We start from the raw sequence: 19,459 nt of genomic DNA, 5'->3' as shown, positions 1-19,459 counted from the left end.
ATTCGAAAAGAATGTGACCGAAAACCACTGCACAACGAGTTTTATATAAAATGGACCAAAAATTTCTGAAGTATACGAAATGTAAATGCTCCACGTCGTCAGAAGGTTAAATAAAGGATGCATGGTCACCGTATTCATTAGATGATCCATAAAGCAATTTATAAAATGGCTTATAACCTGATCTAACTAACGATGATTTATTGGTCTGTTTAGGTCCGATGATGAGGCCGCAAATGGCGCAGCAACAACAACAGGCGTTGCACGCGGCTGGCGGCAACATGTACATGGGCGGCGGCGGCGGTATGGCCGCGATCGGCGGTATGCATCAGATGCACCAGCGTCTCGGTTATCCCAGGACGAACAATCAGCGGCCGCCTAACGTGAGCGTCGGCCCGGCCGACGGCCTTGGGAATAGCATCGCAGGCCGTGGCGCCCAGCAGGAGTGGCGACACGTTCTCATGCAGCAACAGGGCTTTCAGATGCGATCGCAATTCAACCAGCAAGGTCACCAAGGTACGCATGCTCTTCCCTTCCCCATCAAACGTTTCCTTCCTGATTTTTGTGATCCTTCGCGTTTTAATAATTAATGTTATTATAATGACGGGGTAATGAGAAATATCGTATATAACAACTTGTTTAATGATTTCATCAAAGCATACTGTGTATGAATACAAACTCATTATAAACAGCTTTATATTTCACGTATGCTGGATCTATTTCTTTATTTTATTATGGTACTGTTCCAAGGAGGAATCATAATTGAAACTCATAACTGTTTCGTAATTTAATTTAACTGGCGGAATTGGTATTAAATCATTTGGATGCGTGGGTGCTGGTTTTTCAGGTGGATTCGGCATGGGTGGTACGGGCGGTATGCAGATGAATGCGGCGCAGATGCAGCATCAACAGTTGATACGGTCGCAGCAGGGCGGCGGAGGCGGCGGCGGCGGTATCGGTGGCACCGGCATGGCGAACAGCACGCAGATGCAGCAGCTACTGTCGCAGCAACACCAGCAGCAGACGTTGGCCATGCAGCAGAGCAATAATCAGATGTCACTGCAGATGCAAATGTCGCAATCCTCATCAGTCAACTCTGTCACCAGTACCGGAACCGGTGAGTCTTGATTCTCGTCTCTGATTCTGTTCGGAATATAATAATCAGAGGGCAAATTATCAATTATCGGCACTACTAAAATAATCTACATTATAATTGCATTAATAATAAAATAATTTATTCGGATGTTTATTTATTAAATAAGGATTTTTAGTAAGTTTCATATGAGGAATTAAAGATTCCAATGATTGATCACCTTACAAGATATTTGATTAATGTCTCTTACATAGCTTTTAAATTACTTAGAGTTAATAGACGAAAATATTGTAATCTTTCATAGCCAATATAACCTGGAAACTCTTCAAATAAAGTAAAAAGAAAACCGGCATACACATACATAACATTTTTATATCTGGTTGAAGATTTTAATCACTATGTAGTGCTTCCTCGTTATAAGTCGCGTTTGAACCGATCTGTTGTAGGTTCGCCGTTGCACCCGCACCAGCAATACGGCGCGGGGAGCCCGGGAGTGCGCAGCATGCCACAGCAGCAACAGCAACAGCAACACGCCCAACCGGTACCGGTGACGAGTACGGACCCGTCCGTGGCCGCCGCCGACTTTAGCCTCGAATTTCTAGAGAACCTACCGACCGGAGACACGTCGAACTTCAGCGCCCAGGAGCTGCTGAACTCCCTCGACTCCACGGCAGGATTCAACCTCGATATTCTGTAAGGCCACGCGGTCTACTCGGAAAATCGGATTTCCGTATAGAAATTCGTTCACTGACCGGTTGTCAGCAGGCAAAACGATGCGCGAACGTTGGGATCGATCATTCTAAGGTCATGTTCCTCCAGAAAGTTAAAAACTGCAGTAGAACTTCATTTACTCGTATTGATAGATTCTTATGATTGACATAATAATAGGGACGTTCGCTGAACAGTCGATTGATCGATTGAATCGATTATTTTCGTTCATGTAAGAAAAGTTGAAAATTGTAGAAATAGATATCTGCTCGAAAATAGATTCGAAACGTGAATATAAGAGACAGTATCCTTAAATAAGTAAAACTTCATTTATTTGAATCGGTAGATGTTTTATAATTGAAATTATAACAGGAGTTCACTTAATACTTGATTATTATTTTGGGTTCATATAGATCTCTCCTTAAAGAAAGATTCATGGAAATAGGAGGGTTAAATAAACTTCATTTATGAATCTGTTAGACTAGCAATTCGGTATCATAAATCTGCGATTTATGATTTTGCATTTTATCAAAACTCGAAAATTATGTGAATTTTTCTGAAGATATTGAAGTTCTACGTATATATTAAATGAAATAAAAAATAAAATTTATACGGATAAATGAGATTATACTGTATCGTGTCCGTCGATTTAAGGAACGTTAAGTTTAAAAAATCAGTGGAAGGTGAGAAGAGGTAACATTAGGCTGGTGTAAAGATAGTTGTGGTTTTTAAATAAAAGTTAGTAATTGCATTAAAAGCCACAATTACTTCTGCACGAATCTGATGCTAACTGTTGGTGTTCTACTGATTTTCATGGAAGATCGCGTCTGCAAAGGTCCAAATACGTTCGTGAAACTGGCATCGAGGCACTCGGGTGTTTAAATCGGCCGAACCGGACGACGAGAAATGACGAATAGTACATAAGTAATAGCAAAAGTTTCTCCGATTTTCGGAAATCGGGGATTATGTTTGATCCGGTTCGACGATGGCACCGCGACAACCGGTCGTAGTGCATTTTCGGCAGCTAATACCTTCGGCTGGCGACTATTCTTCTAGGCAATCACACGTTTTAGTAAAATTTAATTTCTTAATGATCGGCGTAACGATCGCAAACGCAGCAGAGGGAAGAAAAAAGAGAGAGAAAGAGAGGTAAATAAAAGCAGCGGGCGGTCGGCGGTGTAGAAAATCAAGGGATACGCGTGAAAATTTATATATAAAATATATATAGGATGAGCGAATAAGGACTATTACTAAAAACTATTTTAATACGAATCACAGAAATAAATTATATCAAGAATGCATATACAAGATAAGCAAAATGTGCTACCCAAATCGATTTATTCTATACATTTCATTAGGCTTCATATATAATAATTTGCATGAAAACATATCTTTACAGAAAAATTGGGTAAAAATATAATGAATGCATGTTACATGCAAAAATGTGCAGAACCCTTCATTATTATTGAAGAGTAAAATAAGGATTTCATTTTTGTTTTACTTAACAATGCAGTCTAATAAATAAATGACCGTTCTTATTGGCTCACCCGAGACCGTCTCTTTATTTCTCGAACTTTATCGGGTTTCCAGAGGGAAGATCGATCCCTCTCGAGTGCACGCGTCGACGACACTGACTTCGACGCGCACTCCGTGGTCAAACGAACCAAACTGTTCGATTCTCTTGATTTTCGACTCGCGATCATCCAAGAGGAAAATTCGTTTCATGGTTCTAGAAACGGAACAATCCTTCTAGGTCAGGTTGCGAGAAGTACAGATGTCGATGATGTAACACAGAGGGAAATGAATTACTCCTTGTCCTTTCTTATTTTTTGATAAAAGCTAATACTAAAAGCTAATATCAAGATGTTTTTGCTCAAATGTAATAAACTAACGGTAAATAAAGACATACAAGGCTTTATCGTCCAATTTTCAAAATTTTATTTTACATTATATAAAACAAATGTATGAAACAGTTTTGCTCTTTTCGGTCTTTCATTGTTTTTACTCAATATATTATTACTGCATTGATCAAAAACTTGTCAGTAAGGGGTAGTTATGTATATTCTGTCCATTATTTCGTATTACATCGTCGATGTTTTTACTCTTAACAATCCTGCTTTCTGGGATTTTTCTCGATCGACTGCTCGACCAGTCCGCTGAACTCTTTATGGCTAATTACATTATTACGATAATGATAATGGCTAGAACTAAAGTATAGTAGTGTATTTAACGATCGACCGCGAAAGGTCGGCATCGCGTAATCTACAATTAACAGAAAGTCAATTATGAGATATATATTATTCCGATTCCCGATGATTCTTCGTCGTTGGAGACGAGAAACGGAAGGGACCCGATCGATCGGGCCACGTCTAGGTTATGTTTGATAACGAGTAGAGAGAAAGAAAGAGAGAGAGAGAGAAAGATAGGAGAGTAGAGGGAGGCTAGAATGCGAGAGAAATGGCGAGTGTGAAGACGAATCCTTCCTAGAGAAGCGTTAGCGTTGTTACGAGATAAATTCGAATCTTGACTGTAAATAGGTTTACACGAAGCCACACGAACAGGATGAGAAAAACGAGCATACGTACACACAGTTCATACTCGCTCGAGTTAATAATTCAAGACGAGAAGTTCTCAAAGTTTAGCCGATTAAAGTTAAGAGCCCTATGATATAGGTAAAAATATTCTATAAATATATAAATAAATATAATGATAATAGTAATCAATAATGACGCGCAAGTTACGAATGAATGCGAGAGAGAGGGTGTTGTACTAGGAAAACGGTTATAGAAAGTGGAGGGACAAATCGAGAAGGGGTGGTGAATGTTTTGAGAGAATGGGGTGAACGAAAGGGTGCATGTGTTTCGCCCGGCGATAAAGCACATTTCCTCGACCCGAACGTATTTATTGAGTTTTTAGTTCTGCACGGATGTGCTGTGTCGCTGAATGAAGACAGGCTGCACACGAAATAATCACGAGTTCCAGCGTCGCTGACGCGATGAACCAAACCGGATCTTCCATTCTCTGTTGGAAGGATAGGTAACGCTATCAAATTAATGACGTTCAACAAATTCGAATTAGAAGTGTAAAATGTTCATTCTAAATGGATTATTGAATATGGTTCATCGTCTCAAGATGATGGCTCCGCGACTAATCTTCCAATAGTGATACATTCCATAGATGAAGGAAACGGAGTTAAGAATTCGTCTAATCAAAAGTATCGTTTCTAAAAAGAGGAACACGTGAAACAGGATGTTTAACCAGGAAAGATTTAGGCTAGGGAATATATTGAAATGGACACCCGGTAGAAATCTGAGAAAGTAATAAAATAATCCTCGACCGTTCGCCGAAATAAGTGTGCATGAAAATATACTTTCAGAGTTTCGCTCGTCACTCGATTACATTAATCAAGTGCTTGAAGTGGCGCTTCAACTTTGAGCGTCGGGAATCGCGTGAAAATTAACAAAGTCGTTCATTTTTAACGTGAAGAATAAATAAACTCCCTCGAATTGGGCGAAGCGACGTTATTATTGTCTTGTAAAATATTGGGGCCACGAAACATAATCTAAAATGACATAAAAGAGAAAAAAACGAAAAAAATAATTATGATAAATAAAAAGTGGAGGGAAGGAGACAAATGCTCTGATTGTGTCGTACCGATTTTTTCAATGGATCTATAGGGAAGTGTAATAATCCTCCGAACGGTGGTTTGTTGCGTTCTCTTTGCTTTTCTTTTTTCATAATGAAAATGCGGTTTTTTTTTCGTGAATGAGAGAATGAACGTGAAAGATTGGGAGAGATCGAGAAATACGAAGTGGGGACGAACGATTAGGAGAGAGCGAGTAAAAGAGAGCATTAGGGACCAACCAAAAAACAAAAATGAGAGCAAACAAGTGTACTGGTGTCGATTGTCGCGGTGGATCGTTCTTATCTTGTTTTTTTTATAAATATAAATGAAATCGAAACGAAGGACAGGACACTGTAGAAAATGAGACAGCATAGTCTCGGACTAGTAAAACGTAACCGTAAACGAAACTCATAAAACTTTCGACATGTTCCCTCGTTACTCGATCTTGTATAGTTTAGGGAGAGGAAGGAAAAAATAAGTAATACTTGCTTTGCTTCGCACTGTCGACAGTCGATATTGGTCAGACCGAAGAGAGAAACAAAAACAGAGAAAAGAACAGCAAATGGCTCCCGGGTGTGTGCCAGTTAACTGAAGGAGTGTCCCGCGCCGGACGAATTACACCTAATTATTTATAATATTTATAACTTTATACGATACCGCGGGCATTTCGCATAGAATAAAAAAAAATTCATGTTGAATCTCGTACTGTTATTAATAAAAAGCGTTGAGTTCCTACTGATCGTTTCTTAATTAATCAATTCTGAACTATTTATCGTCTCATCGAAAGCCGGAAGTTTCCAAATTGATTTATCCATTTTCCACTCAGACACGTACGCGAAAGAAGATTAGAGAAGAGAAATCGACCGTGACTCGATCAAATTTCGCATGAACGAGCGTTAAAAGAAAAAAAAATGCGCGCAATGCACGCCACAGACGTCGAATTTGACGTAAATACCGTTCTCGCAACGTTAAATTCGAGACAAATCGAGCCGTTTTAAATGCTGCAAGTAATTTAGACGAGCAATTTCTGTAAAACAATTAGAATGCTGCTCGGACAGAGACCGAGATTGAAATTTAGGACGTTAAGAGCATGGCTCATTGACCTATTCAATTGTAACACTATCAATATTAGCTCCACAGCACCTACAGTAGCGTATATTCCTTTTCTACGTTTTCCTGATCATCAACCATTAGTTTTTTTATATTATGTGCAATTTAAAATTGTTTCAACGATCCTCATTATTTCTGGAAATTAAATCTTTGTATAAAAGTCAATAGCGATCGGAAAGATGGTAAGGAAAAAAAAACGGCGAAAGCAAAGAACAGCAAAGTGCATTTGCACTCCTCGCGTGATAATTTCAACGAAACTTCGCTCGTTATCGATTCCTTCGGGGTTGTTGTTACTAAGCGGATTTCGCGCGCCCGAAGCTTAATCTTCGTTTTCCGTGAAACGTTTCTATTAACCTGTACACGGCATAGGGCAGTCTTTGCTGCCACACAATTCAGTTTAGTCCTGTGTGAATCCAGCATCTCGCTTAACATTCTATGTCAATTTATATGATAAAATTTGCCAAATTGTAATTTTGAAGACTACGCCCCTGTTCTTTTTAAGTATCATCGCGTAAATTTGCTATGTCCTTGTGCCTCGATTTAGTGAAAGAGCTGCAATAATTTAACTACAGAATTAATGATAGTGTTCTTATTCTCATCCTCTGTGGACATCTGCAGTGAAATTTTAAACACGTTCATATCATTCGTTTCATTGGTCCATTTCTAAAAACAGTTTCTTAATCAAAATTTCGCCTCAGTTTTAAACTTGATGATACCTCGAGAATGACTCGTGTCCATATAAACGCGTAGGTGCTTATGGTCGGTCGGAACGCGCGCGCGTGTTTGGAGGATCAATATCACGGTTAGGGAGAGACCAGACTGAAAATAGGAGTGAGAGTAGAAGCAGAAATGAGGGATAAGGATTACAAGAGGAGAGGAAGGAAACTGGGGGGCGTCCAGGGTGGAAGCCAACTCGAAAATATCAATTCACCGGTCCTCGTTTCTCTTCTCCGGAGTGGCTAATTTTCAAATCAACTTTTACGATTTATAATAGAATTTTTATCGCTCGCAGTCCAATACCCTTGGTTCATGCTGATTGAGTAATCATACTGTCCTTGTTGTCATTCCTTACCTTCAGTGCAGCTTGGATAATTGAACTTGAGATTATACTTGAAGCCTTCTTTTCGATTATGACTTATTGACTATTTCTAGTCTCTTAAACAATACACGACCTTCGTTTTATTAGTTTAAATGAATTTTGACATTTTTTGCGTTTTTTATTGCCATTTATTGAAAATGCAAAAAACTGTTGAAACTTTTAAACAGTTCAATTTTTTTTTGTACTTGTTCCAAATTGTATTTTCAATTAACTTCTTAAGAATAATTACAAGTTTTAAACAAAAGAATACTTTTGTCCCTAAAATAAATGTAAAAAATTGACAAACAATATCAGATTTTGCAGATTTGCACATTTAATTAATACAAGCAACGATCCACCAGTCGACGTCGACATAATTTATTTGTATACAATGCAAGAATTAATTGTGGAACTCTCCATTAGCTGACCTTTACGATCGAGTAAGACATGACCAATTTTGCATCAAAATTAAGTTTCTTATTCAAAGATGCATTTTGTTGCCAATTAGAAACACGCGTAAACATTGGAAACTCGTAAAAAGAAAATTATATGTATAAAAGAACAAAATAAGACATGTATCGCCGCAAATAATTTGTTGAGCGATTTCATTTGAGTTGTGACGGTAAAAATTTTTACCAGTTAGAACGTGTTTGCATGATTTATGCTAAAACGATGCATCTCAAAACTCGTTGCAAAAGTCAGCTAAACCGAAATAGAAATATTTTCTATGTTAACCGAGAAGGAAAAATCAGCATTACTTCTAATACATGACACAAAAAAAAATCATAAATGAGCAAAATTGGACAGGATATATTTCACTACTGCGTGAAGCCATTTCCAGATTTTGTATTCAATTTATATCCACTTGTCTTGCATATAAAATGATTTTGTACCAATACTCTCTTTACGAAAACAGTCATTGAGGTTATGTATCATGATAACATCGAATCGAAGCCTCCTTAATATCCATAACTCAGCCCACACAATTGTTGACTCTTATACAACAATACATCTCCTTTCCCAAAAATTAGAAAATATTACATGCTTTTTTCTTGCGTCATAAAATGTGAATATTTTTGTTTTGAATACAAGTACATTTCATTAATTACACACATTATAAATTGAAAACGTTAAGAAACTTTCAATTTAGGTAATCAGTAAGTGATCTAAAAATCTAGCATTTGAGAAAAGTTATCCTATAAAATCTAATTCGTTCTAAACTAATGTCTAAATACTTGGGCCTGTAAACCATAATTCTATTTTATTACTATACGTAAGAAAAGCATTGTGATATTTTCTACTTCTTAAAGTTGAATAATCGTATACTTTACACGGCATTGGAAAATGAATTTTATTTTTTTCAAGGTCGGTCTCTTCGGTGAACGTTTTATTCATTCGAGTTTCCGATAAAAATTTCGTTTTTTCAATTGAAGGGACCATCCTAATCTAGGAGGACTACGGGATCAGTACTTGTAATATTTTAACAAGGAGGTTTCGTTGAACGGTATACAGTAATAAACGTCAACTTACTGATAGACTGCGGATTTTATACATTTATAAAGAGAATACGAATGTGACTCATAAAAGAGTTCGAAAATATTGAAATTGAATGCATATTACAATTTTTAAATATTAAAACGAATTAGTATATGAAATACATTCTTTTGTATGTTCTAGTTTGTATAAAAATCCGCAGTCTAATTAAACAACGGCGACAGAGGTATGAACGGCGCATCTGTTTCTTCATTTTCCTTCGTCGTACTGTAAATAGCGTTGTAGTAAGTCTGAAGAGAGCAGTTAGATAGGGACAAAAAGAGAAACCGAGCGAAGCACGTGACTGTAATTTTTGCGGCTGACGGATAATCGGCGAATCGCCATACTATTGCTTATAGTCTTGGCGTTTTCTTTCTCGACCGAATTCACCGCGAGAGGGGATCGAGAATGCAAAACGAAAGTCGTTTCTCTCCCTTCTCGGCGAGAAATTATGCCTCGGACAGGTCATAGGTAGACTGCGGATTTTTATCCAAAATAAAGTATTCATCGCATCAGTTCAAAAGATATATTTGAAACAAACATTTCCCTTGGCAGTTAAATATTTCAATATGTCTTCAGTTTTTCGTATCCCGAATAGTTTTATATATTATGTGCAGCATTTATAATTCAGTTACCTTATGAATGCATGAAATCCGCAGTATGGTTATAGGATAGGATCCGTGACGCGGTATGTAATGGGCGTGCACAGTGACAATCTTGGTCAACTTATGGAAATCTTGCGTCTACATCGATTTTAATCAAATTGATATATTAAAAAAGTGGTCTGAGTCAAAAAATTGTATTAACAAAAAGTCTCTACTATTGAAATATGAATCTATGTGACATAATACAAATTAAATCTCAATTTTTTTATTTTTTGACGTAGACTACTTCTATAATAACTATAATGTAATATGTAATAGAGAGCAAGATTTTGAATAAATTTTCCCTATGAGAGAATTGCAAGTCAACTTTACTTTGCGAGATATTTTCAAGAAATCTTTTACACCCTCGGAACGAGCTCCTTCATTATAGGACACTGTATATGTACAAGAAGATAAGCGACGGCTATGAGTCAGCATACATTGTCACGAGGCAATCTTATTTTACAAGTAGCTCGCAAATTAAAGTCGACAGATACTTTGCAGAAAAGAACATTTGCTACAAATCTTGCCCCCTATTACGTATATCAATTTGATCAGAATTGATGAGGAAACACGTTTTTTGCAAGTTCTCCACAATCTTGAACAGTAATTAAACGATTCAGTCAATTTGACATTGATAACATTACTGGAATCGACAGGCGATATGCACGGAAGTGACTTGTTGATCTTTTAAGCCTGGATAGATACTGTACTCGTGAATTATAAAAGATAATGGATCAATCTTTACTTTATACTTAGAAACATTGTTGTATTTCAAACAATAAGTATAAATCTGTTTTCTCGAGATATTTGAAGAAGAGCGAGTACAAAGAATTTGTGGGAGACCCCTATCTACTGTTGCAAAATTGAACAGTATCATTCTAGGATTAATTGTGAAACTGAAATAAAGAAATGAATCCTTAAGTAAGTGATATTTATAAATTAAACTCATCTGGACAAGATTGATGATTCTGTAAATTTAATTTTATACACATATGTTTAATGCAGTTTTCTTTATAATGAAACAAGAACAATTATTTATACGATCGATAATTTATTCAATTAAACAGTTTATTCACGAATATCAGCGATAAATTTCTAGAAATTAATAGTTAAATGGGAAAGGATGAGCCATGGCTGGTGCCTCCGCTGCAGATTCATCGACGCAGTATAAATACTCTCTTCACGTTATTATTTTCAACGAGATTGTGATATATTATTATTGTTAATAACCATAGCTAAAATGCGTTGTTTAGAAGTGGAAAACAGGAGGTGCCGGTATGAGTTCTCTAGAAATCGTGTTTCCGAACGTATAATATACATTTATTATAATGATAATTTGACCCATTCGATTCTGATCCAACATATAGAAATGTAAACTGAATCAATACGAAGTACCATTTGAAATTATACTTTAATTGTAGATTTTACAATAGGCATCTCGAAAATAAGTTTAATAAAATACAGGAATATATCCACTGTCTTATGATGCACAGAATGCCTTTTTTAATCAAATCAATAAACATTAATTTCAAATGCTAGGTCATATTGATTATGTATATGAAAATGTTGGGCTAGAATTTAATGTCAGGACGTCTATATACGTGAAAAGTGTGAAACCGTTAACTTCGTGTTTGCATTATGAAATCATCGATACTAATTATGATATTCGATGATCCGTGCCGCGAAACTTACGCCTCGCCGTTTCTTTCCGTTCATCAGGTCATTGAGAGAAAAAATGAGAGAGAGAGAGAGAGAAAGAGAGAAGGCGAGGGATAGCAATAAAAGAGCGAGAAAATAGATAAGAAAGTTAGTGCAAGTTGATCGAATAGAGTCCAGGGAAATTATGCCTGTAAATAAAGAAAACAGAGAGCGACAGAGAGAAAAAGTGGGAAAAAGAGTGAGAGAATGACAGAGAGACTGAGAGAAAATATGAGAGAACAGTGTTGCGTTAATAATTATTTATTTTGCTGATCGAAGCGGATTCGATAGTGAATTATAATAATTCGTAATTTAACGCGAGAAACGGAATAAGAGTGGAAAAGATGAGAAATCATATACACAGATTATGTACATAAGCTAATGGGTAATATCACCCTTGGTAAAGGATAGTTTACGGATAGTTATTTTTATTGCTATTATTATTTCTACGTAACTATTATTATTATATTATTGTCATTATTATTACTTATAATTATTGTCATTATTAATATTATCATTGTTGTCCTTCGGCCAATGATCTCAAAAGAAAGATAGTAATTGCGTTCGGATAAGATTGTTAAATCTGAGCCGATGTATCGATTTCCGTCGAAGGCTACAGAACAGAACGACCACCTTATTTTTCGTTCAAAGCAAATTTTACTGCTCTCCATCTTATTCCTCTACTTTCATCATTCTCCATTTTGTTCGTTCCTTTCTTCCTTCTATTCTTCTTATTTCTGGCCTATGTACTCTCTAAACATGTTTATGACGCACTCGGAGCGAATCCTTCGTCCACGGTTCGTTTCCAGTTACCGCAGTTACCGTAGAGTTCTGTTAACGCGTCTTTTTAAAAGTAGTCGAGTTTCTCGTTTCGTCTCCGATCATTCAGATTTTCTTCTATCTTGCAAAGGCACTCGGTAAATGAGTTTATGAGCGAAAGTTCCTTTTTCTTTTTGTTTGCGATTCAAATCTGAGTGATTTTTTGCCGCACGAATTCGCGTCATATCCTTTGCTCTCGATTGGAAGATCAAGAAGACACATATATTCGTGCGTCGAGAAATCGTAGGCTTGACATTGATTAAAAATACAAGCGATTATTTCATAAGCCTTTAACAGGTAAATGAGTAATGTTAAAAGTTGATTTTCTTCTTATTGTGAATGGCAAAGCGTTAAACAATGGTTTAGTTTCGTCCCGGATTCGACGAGCCCCTTGTGCAGGGAAATCGAATAAAAAAAAGATAAGGAAAGAGTAAAAGAAGAATAAAAAAATACTAACTGGTGTTTTAGTATGATGTAATTCGAAAGTGACCTATTAAATAAATGAATTCAGTTAGAACTGATAGCGGTGCAGACGCTGATCAAATTATTCATAAACATGTTTTATCAAACGAGAGTCAAGACATTTTGTCATGTCTTTGTATATTTTTATGCAATGTTGTAGAATGATATTGTTTTTCAAATATATTATACAGATAATAATAATAAACAAATTTATATGCCATAATCTGTTTTCTATTTCCTTCAAATTACACGTGTGTTCTTATATGCATGTCCAATATATATACATTATATACGTATATTTATAATGTAATGTAGATAAAATATAACATTAAGAAACAAAAAACTCAAGAAAGTATTAACAATGTGAAATTAAACACACGACTTCGATTTTGCAGGGATTTACTTCACGTTCCTAGTAATTAAGACAAACAACATTCTGTAAGATTATATCTTAGGCCATTGGCAATGATTTTCATATAATAATTATAATGAAAAATGAGTATTCTTTACAATTACCAATTACTGATAATAATTTTACTTCGGAACGATTGACTAGAATTATTTCTTCTAAACTTTTTCTTTCATTGTACTGCGAGTTTTGCTTCCAGAACTTCGATAAAATTTAAGATTCTTGTAGCATTTGAGAATCGGATACTACTTTTAAGAACTGAGCTGTTCTGAAATGTAAAAGAACGTACCGTCATATTCAATTGAAAACCTTCAGATCTAAGAGCAAATAATAGTTACCTTCTATATGTCGAGTAATCATTTTTCCTAAAGTTTGCAGATACAGTTTAGGAATAAAATCTCTCTTTTCGTGATGACACAAGCATTTTAGTTTTCCAGAGAATCTTTCGATCGTTTGCTTTTATGATAATCCATTATCGAATAAATTGTACCCTGTGCAAAAATTTTAAATATTAAATAAACTGAAGTGCGTATCTAGGAATATATAAAATTCAATTAGTCACTTTTACTACCATTTTTGGTACACTTCTATTGGGCTGTTATATTTTAATTGAAGTATTATGCGAGAACATCACGCTATATTTCAACCTTCTTCTAACAGTTTGTTCTCTAAACCATTACTTAATTCTTGACAATTATCGAACTAGCGTGCTTTGAAACATCGTTTTTCCTTCAATAATGTAAATTCATAGAGAACATCGACATTGGATAAAGCACTGCCCAGACGTAATTTATCCATGACCACTCAAATTTAAAAGTAAACCTAGAAAAAACATGACTTTGGTATTTAAAATGCAGGAATTTAATCAGTACAGAAACATTTATGGACTAAACGGTGAATCGAATATTATGGAAATAAAGTTTATAATTGTTGAAAAATTGAATATCTAATACAAATGCTTGTAAATATAACCACTTCCTATCTCTATATAAGTTACATCCTCGGAAATAGACATAATGAAATCTAAAGCAATTTAATGCTATAATCTTCGTTCACACCGTACATATATGTAAATAGTAACAAATTAATGTTATTTCACCCTACCATCAGAAAACAAATTGATCATCCTGTCCATGATCCTGACAACAATGTGCAGACTATAGACTGTAGTCTATAGTACAGTACAATCTCTTTCGAATATTCGTAAAGAGTTAACTTCAGATTATAAGTCTGTTCACAAATCTATTTATGGTTATAACAATTATAAACGTAGCTATAAAAAATAATCAGAAGCATTTTAAAGGAAAGACATCTGTGCTATAACATAAAAAAATTTAATAAAATTGATTGTCTGACGAGAATATGTTGGCGAGTTCGAAGGGTCGCAAGGTGGTGCCAGCTAGTGGCCATATGGGTACCAGTCGACGGTGTCGCGACGCCGCGACGTATTTGTCAATACCTCATCGTTTTCACGATTTTCGCCGTTCACAAATGACTACAAGAGATGAACGCGTGATCTTGGCGAAGTGAGTGATCCGAGTGATTCAAGGGTAAACGGGTACGTGTTATTTGAATCGCGATCACGGGGTGCGAAGTGAAAAATTCGATCGAGAGGCGCGGGAGAGTTTCACGGCGCGGAGAAAGAGACACATCGAGAACTGTGGCCGGGACTCGGTAGCTGGGTAGCTCGGTAGGTCCGTGGCTCGGGTTAGCTGAGTATACACATCGCCTATCTTATTCCGAGGGTTCGAGGGGAGCGCGGCAGTGAAGTGAGTGCAATACCAGTGAAATATCGAAAGATCAGGGAGTAATAACATCGGTCAAAAAGAGCTGACGTGAATTCTTAACATCGAAGCATCGAATAACCGGGCCTACGAATGCAGTTTCAAGACGGAGTCGCGTATTAAGATGTGAGTACGGTGTGACTACGAAAAAGATACACACGGCCGTTCGTTGCGAGGGCCGGATTTCACGAGAGAAATTATGGGGAAAGGAGAAGAAAGGGTTTCGTTGCCAGTGAACATTGCATTCGTCGCGACGGCTCTCCACCGAGTATAAGACAACAGAAAGCACGATTGTCTTCGTAGACGGTACGGAAGACTGCCTATTAACGGCTTCTCTAAACAGAAATAATATTCCTTTAAAGTACAATTCATTTACATTTGGGATTCCGCACGATATGTATCTAATGCCCAGTACCTTCGCGCTTAATGCGCGCACGCCTCTCTCTTTCTACGCATACTATCGTGCGTTTTATCAAAGACGTGCCGTTTCTATACATGTTTGTGCTCGCACACCTACGAATATCGTGACAGGAACGCGAATGAAACCGGTCTTGTCTTTCAAACGCTTGAAGACTCGTTCCTTGATCTCTTTCTTCCACGGAAACGTCACTCTCGTTTCACCTTTCGAATTTCGCTTCATCTTTCCAACCATTTAACTTACTTAACTCGTCTCAAAATGTGTTGCGCTTGCTATGAAACATTGCTCGTTTTTATATGTATATTCTTATTCATTCCAGGAAAATGATACATTCTAGTGTGTAAATATTCTTATCTTTATGACTCATTATCCTGTAGATTGATTCACTTTGTTTCCGATCTCGATCCATTTTTCGCTTTATATTTAAATAGTCGAAGTAGACATCTACAGCGATCCTCAATTGGTTAATCGATTTTATTCCTCGCGTGTGTATTCCGAAATACCTTAACTTTTCAGTGAACTTTATTGGAAAAATGTCAGTCTATCCTTGTGTCACTTTAAGACCATTTTATCGACGGCAATTCTATTTTAGTAAAAGGAATTTTCGAACGGATTTATATACACTACAACATGAAATAAATTTATCGTTCCTATACTTTCGGTACACGATTTTTATAGTTAATCCTTAATGGAAGTTGTTAGTATTAAACTGCGGATTTGATTCATTTACGGAAGAATCATAAAAATACATCGAATATCTAGGAAAATATAGAACATTCAAAGAGAAATATATATTATTAATTTTAATGGATTGTTGAATGACAAACTAATTTATCACTATTCTATCTAAGGAAGAATATTCTTACTCATCTTGACCTCTTTTTATACCTACTCATCCTATCCCTATTTGTACCCTGTTTTGGCCGTTGGACTTGGCCGATTACTTTCAGCGAGTAGTTATAAGGGCAACCAAAATTGTACCATCAGGCAGATTTCCAAAGTTTCTTGTGTATGGAGCTATATCGACTAAGAAAGTTCTAAAATTTAAACTTAAGAATTGTATTTAATTCCAAACTTGGACTTCAACAGGATTGAAGAAATTCCTATCCAAATTGGATTTTCTAAACTGATGTTACAAATGTCTTATTTTAATAATTTGTGATAATTTTGATTATTTATATAAAAGTTCACAGTTGTTACTACGATTAACCGTACATTTCATTTGCTCGTACACGGTTTGCGATAGTCTTCGGTTTGGATGTCCATCGGTACGCCCATGCATTTATATAATCGTAGAGGGGATATTTTTGAAGTGACACACGGCGATGCTCGCTGTTCGAAAAGATGTACGATTCGGATGCAGGAGAGCTCGGACTAGGTGTTCGGTGTATCGCGTTTACGTAGAGGCACGCGTGCAAAGGGAGGCGGCGTCGAAACTGAAGGTAGAGGAGACGGTCGTTGGCCGAAGGAGAAACGACCCGACGAGTGTTGCTCGAGTCGACGGAGGAGAGCCTGTTTCGCTACGGGGAACACGTTCTCTCTGTCTCGGTTGGCTCCGGTTCGAACTCGGCGAACAAACGATAACGTTATCGTGCCCGCCGGAAAGGGAGAAATATCGGCGACATTGATTATCATTAGATAGTACATGTTTATGCACGTATGAATTTTCACTTGCAGCTACCACTTGTCTGATAATACTTTTTATTGTATTCGTTACTCGTATCTTTTTGGGGATGGCTGTCTGCTGAACTAATTCACCTATTGCTGTGTAAATGTGAGTCGTTTGTGTCCAGCAAAATTAGTCCGCGTCAGAATATTATTTGTTTGCTTGGAAATTAGCAACTAATTAATTTTTTTGAAATATTTTTATTTTTCTATAAAGAAGAAGGTTGACTGGTAATGTTTACATCTGTTGAATACATTTTCCATAATTGTAACATATAGAAAAACATTGCACAGTAAGTGTTAAGTACAGTTACAAGTTTCTTTATCTTTACTCGTTTTATCTAACAATGAGCACGCAGTTAAAGCAACAGAAAACGGATTTGGTTGCAAGCAAGAGGATACATGAAGAAAAGAGTGGCGACATGAAAATCCGAACGAGCCAATGCAGTCACGTGCGAGATGTGGAATATATGTTTGCGGCAATCGGCATCGCGGAGGTCAATATACCGTTAGAGACAGCGCGATATCATCTTCTCTTTTCTCTCTTCTCTATTTCGCAGAGTACGTCCATCATCGCCAGTTTACGGATGTCGGGCTTTCCATTTTCTCGAATATAATTCACTGTAATACACTGCTGCTCGCGTTTACGAATACCGATTCTTATACGTAGTATTTGCGCTGTATGAAGATAGTGTAAACAACTTTAGACGTTCACTTTCAGGGGCTAGGGTAGTCACGTGACGTTTTCTAGCAATCGTCGGTTTTTTTATGTTTTTTGTTCTGGTTTGCCGATAACCATATAAAACTAGTGGAACATATGAATCTACACCAGTCGATTCTACATATTTATTTGTTACAAAATCAAAATGAAATTCAAAAAATGTAATGTTTAGTTCTACATTCCGGGGCACTCTGGTGTTTATTTTATTCGGAATAATCTCTCTGGCAAAAAACTGCTTATAATCCAAAGCATAGTAATTACGAGGTAATGTAATTTTGAAACGATAGTTCAAATTTCAAGTGAATATCAATATATCTCTAATTCACTCAGTAAATTAATGTAAGAATAGGTTTCTCTTTTTATTAATTGATCTTCATACCACGCTTCTCCTTTCGCGCTTGTCTCTCTTGTCCCTCACAATGGCAAAAGTACCCGACCTGAGCGCGTCGTCGTCCGTGCTCGGCATATTCAAAGCACAAACTGGCGCTTGTTCAAACTTGCTTGTATCATTTGGTGGTGAAAGGAAATTGGGCCTGCTTTTACGAAAAGATTGATCATGCGTGCTTATTAAGCTTAGAGTTACGCCTGTAGCTACTTTCATTTATATCTTCACTATTCAATTGCAATTTTCACTCACTATTCTTTACCTCACACTCACACACACGCACGCGCGCGCGCGCGCTATTAAATATAGGTACACAAACATGATACGCTATCAATACAATATGTTGTAAATGGTCACCATGTATGTATAATCTTTTGTTCAGCAGTTTATCGATACCAGTTAAGAGCTAAAAGATAAAATACTATTATAATGGGTGTCAAATACTTTTCTTGCATGTAACGGTGGCCACATCCGTTTGCGGTAAACTGGCGATAGCGAGTTAAATATAGGTCAATCCGCTTGATGCGCGACAGATTAATGACTCAAGTGGCAAAATATTGATGCACGATACACGATGTTTGTAACATCTCTTTCTAAGAAATCTTAATAAGCTCTTTTCCAATCGGTCTCGCTGCTAACGAGTTTTCAACGGTAAATAAAAGATGTAGGCAGTCCGTCGCACGTGATATTTTATCAAATTTAAAGCCATGCTCGGATCGACTTCTTTTAAATATTTTCATATTCGATCCTGAGTTACGTTTTTAAAGACTACTACGTCATTATTAATACTCGCACACGTACTTAATCTGCCTATACTATGTCATAAACGTGTTTATGTTTATTCAACACGTATTCATTCTATAACGCATTCGTTTATAAGCTTCGTTATTCTTAAAAGTTTCATTGAACGTCAGACGTGTCAGATTCTTTATACAAAATTTACTTCTCCTTCTACGTATGTATCTCGTTATAAATATTTTAGAGGATATTCCACGTTCCATTTCTTTCATATTTTCTACATTATTAAAGGACAAGGGTTAATTGGTCTATCATTTGATTCGTAAAATATTGTCCTCCCACAGTTACTATGTACGCTATGTACAGCCACTATGTACGCTAAAAATGTTCAGTCTGTTTGCGTGCATCTAACGAATGCGCGCGGTGTTCACTTCCTTGCATTGTTAAATATTAACGGGACCCGTCTGTGAACTGTAAATAATGCTTTTTACCTGATCCTGTCTGCGCGTGTAAGTTTCGTGCCGTGTAGGTACATCGGGTCCTTGACTCTGTCGTTGCCAATAAGTAAA

General features: G+C 36.7%; 2 protein-coding genes and 1 long non-coding RNA gene across 9 annotated transcripts in view; 2 read left to right on the top strand and 1 right to left on the bottom strand.

The window, feature by feature from the left end:
- Nucleotides 1-6,162, top strand: part of LOC108628483 (neurogenic protein mastermind) — an 80,927-nt gene extending 74,765 nt beyond the window's left edge. For both annotated transcript variants that reach the window (XM_018030441.2, XM_018030439.2), the window contains exons 5-7: nucleotides 214-513; nucleotides 845-1,114; nucleotides 1,537-6,162. In XM_018030441.2, the coding sequence (XP_017885930.1) occupies nucleotides 214-513; nucleotides 845-1,114; nucleotides 1,537-1,787 (821 nt within the window). In that variant the 3' untranslated portion in view covers nucleotides 1,788-6,162. The remainder of the gene's footprint in view (nucleotides 1-213; nucleotides 514-844; nucleotides 1,115-1,536) is intronic.
- Nucleotides 6,163-12,979: 6,817 nt separating this feature from the next.
- Nucleotides 12,980-14,729, bottom strand: LOC108628471 (uncharacterized). Of its 4 annotated transcripts, none has more exons than XR_003389622.1 (5): nucleotides 14,639-14,729; nucleotides 14,284-14,496; nucleotides 13,751-14,001; nucleotides 13,518-13,670; nucleotides 12,980-13,447 (listed from the first exon to the last, which is right to left on the bottom strand). It is a non-coding gene; the product is annotated as an uncharacterized LOC108628471 (long non-coding RNA). The 4 variants fall into 4 exon arrangements; XR_003389623.1 differs by having other exon boundaries at nucleotides 14,284-14,452; nucleotides 14,639-14,723; XR_003389624.1 differs by lacking the exon at nucleotides 14,639-14,729 and having other exon boundaries at nucleotides 12,980-13,182; nucleotides 13,287-13,447; nucleotides 14,284-14,611.
- A 97-nt stretch (nucleotides 14,730-14,826) lies between these two features.
- The window catches only part of trc (Serine/threonine-protein kinase tricornered), a 59,133-nt gene continuing 54,500 nt past the window's right edge, over nucleotides 14,827-19,459 (top strand). For 2 of the 3 annotated variants that reach the window (XM_026816528.1, XM_026816539.1), the window contains exon 1: nucleotides 14,827-15,089. In XM_026816528.1, the coding sequence (XP_026672329.1) occupies nucleotides 15,088-15,089 (2 nt within the window). In that variant the 5' untranslated portion in view covers nucleotides 14,827-15,087. Of the gene's footprint in view, nucleotides 15,270-19,459 lie in introns of all 3 variants that reach the window. The other variant, XM_026816533.1, reaches the window with a different exon arrangement.

This window comes from Ceratina calcarata, unplaced genomic scaffold (genome assembly GCF_001652005.2).
Source record: "Ceratina calcarata isolate Rehan_Ccalc_2016 unplaced genomic scaffold, ASM165200v1 scaffold525.2, whole genome shotgun sequence".
NCBI lineage: Eukaryota > Metazoa > Arthropoda > Insecta > Hymenoptera > Apidae > Ceratina > Ceratina calcarata.
Note: the sequence above shows the minus strand (reverse complement) of the source record. Positions and strands in the feature narration are given on the sequence as shown.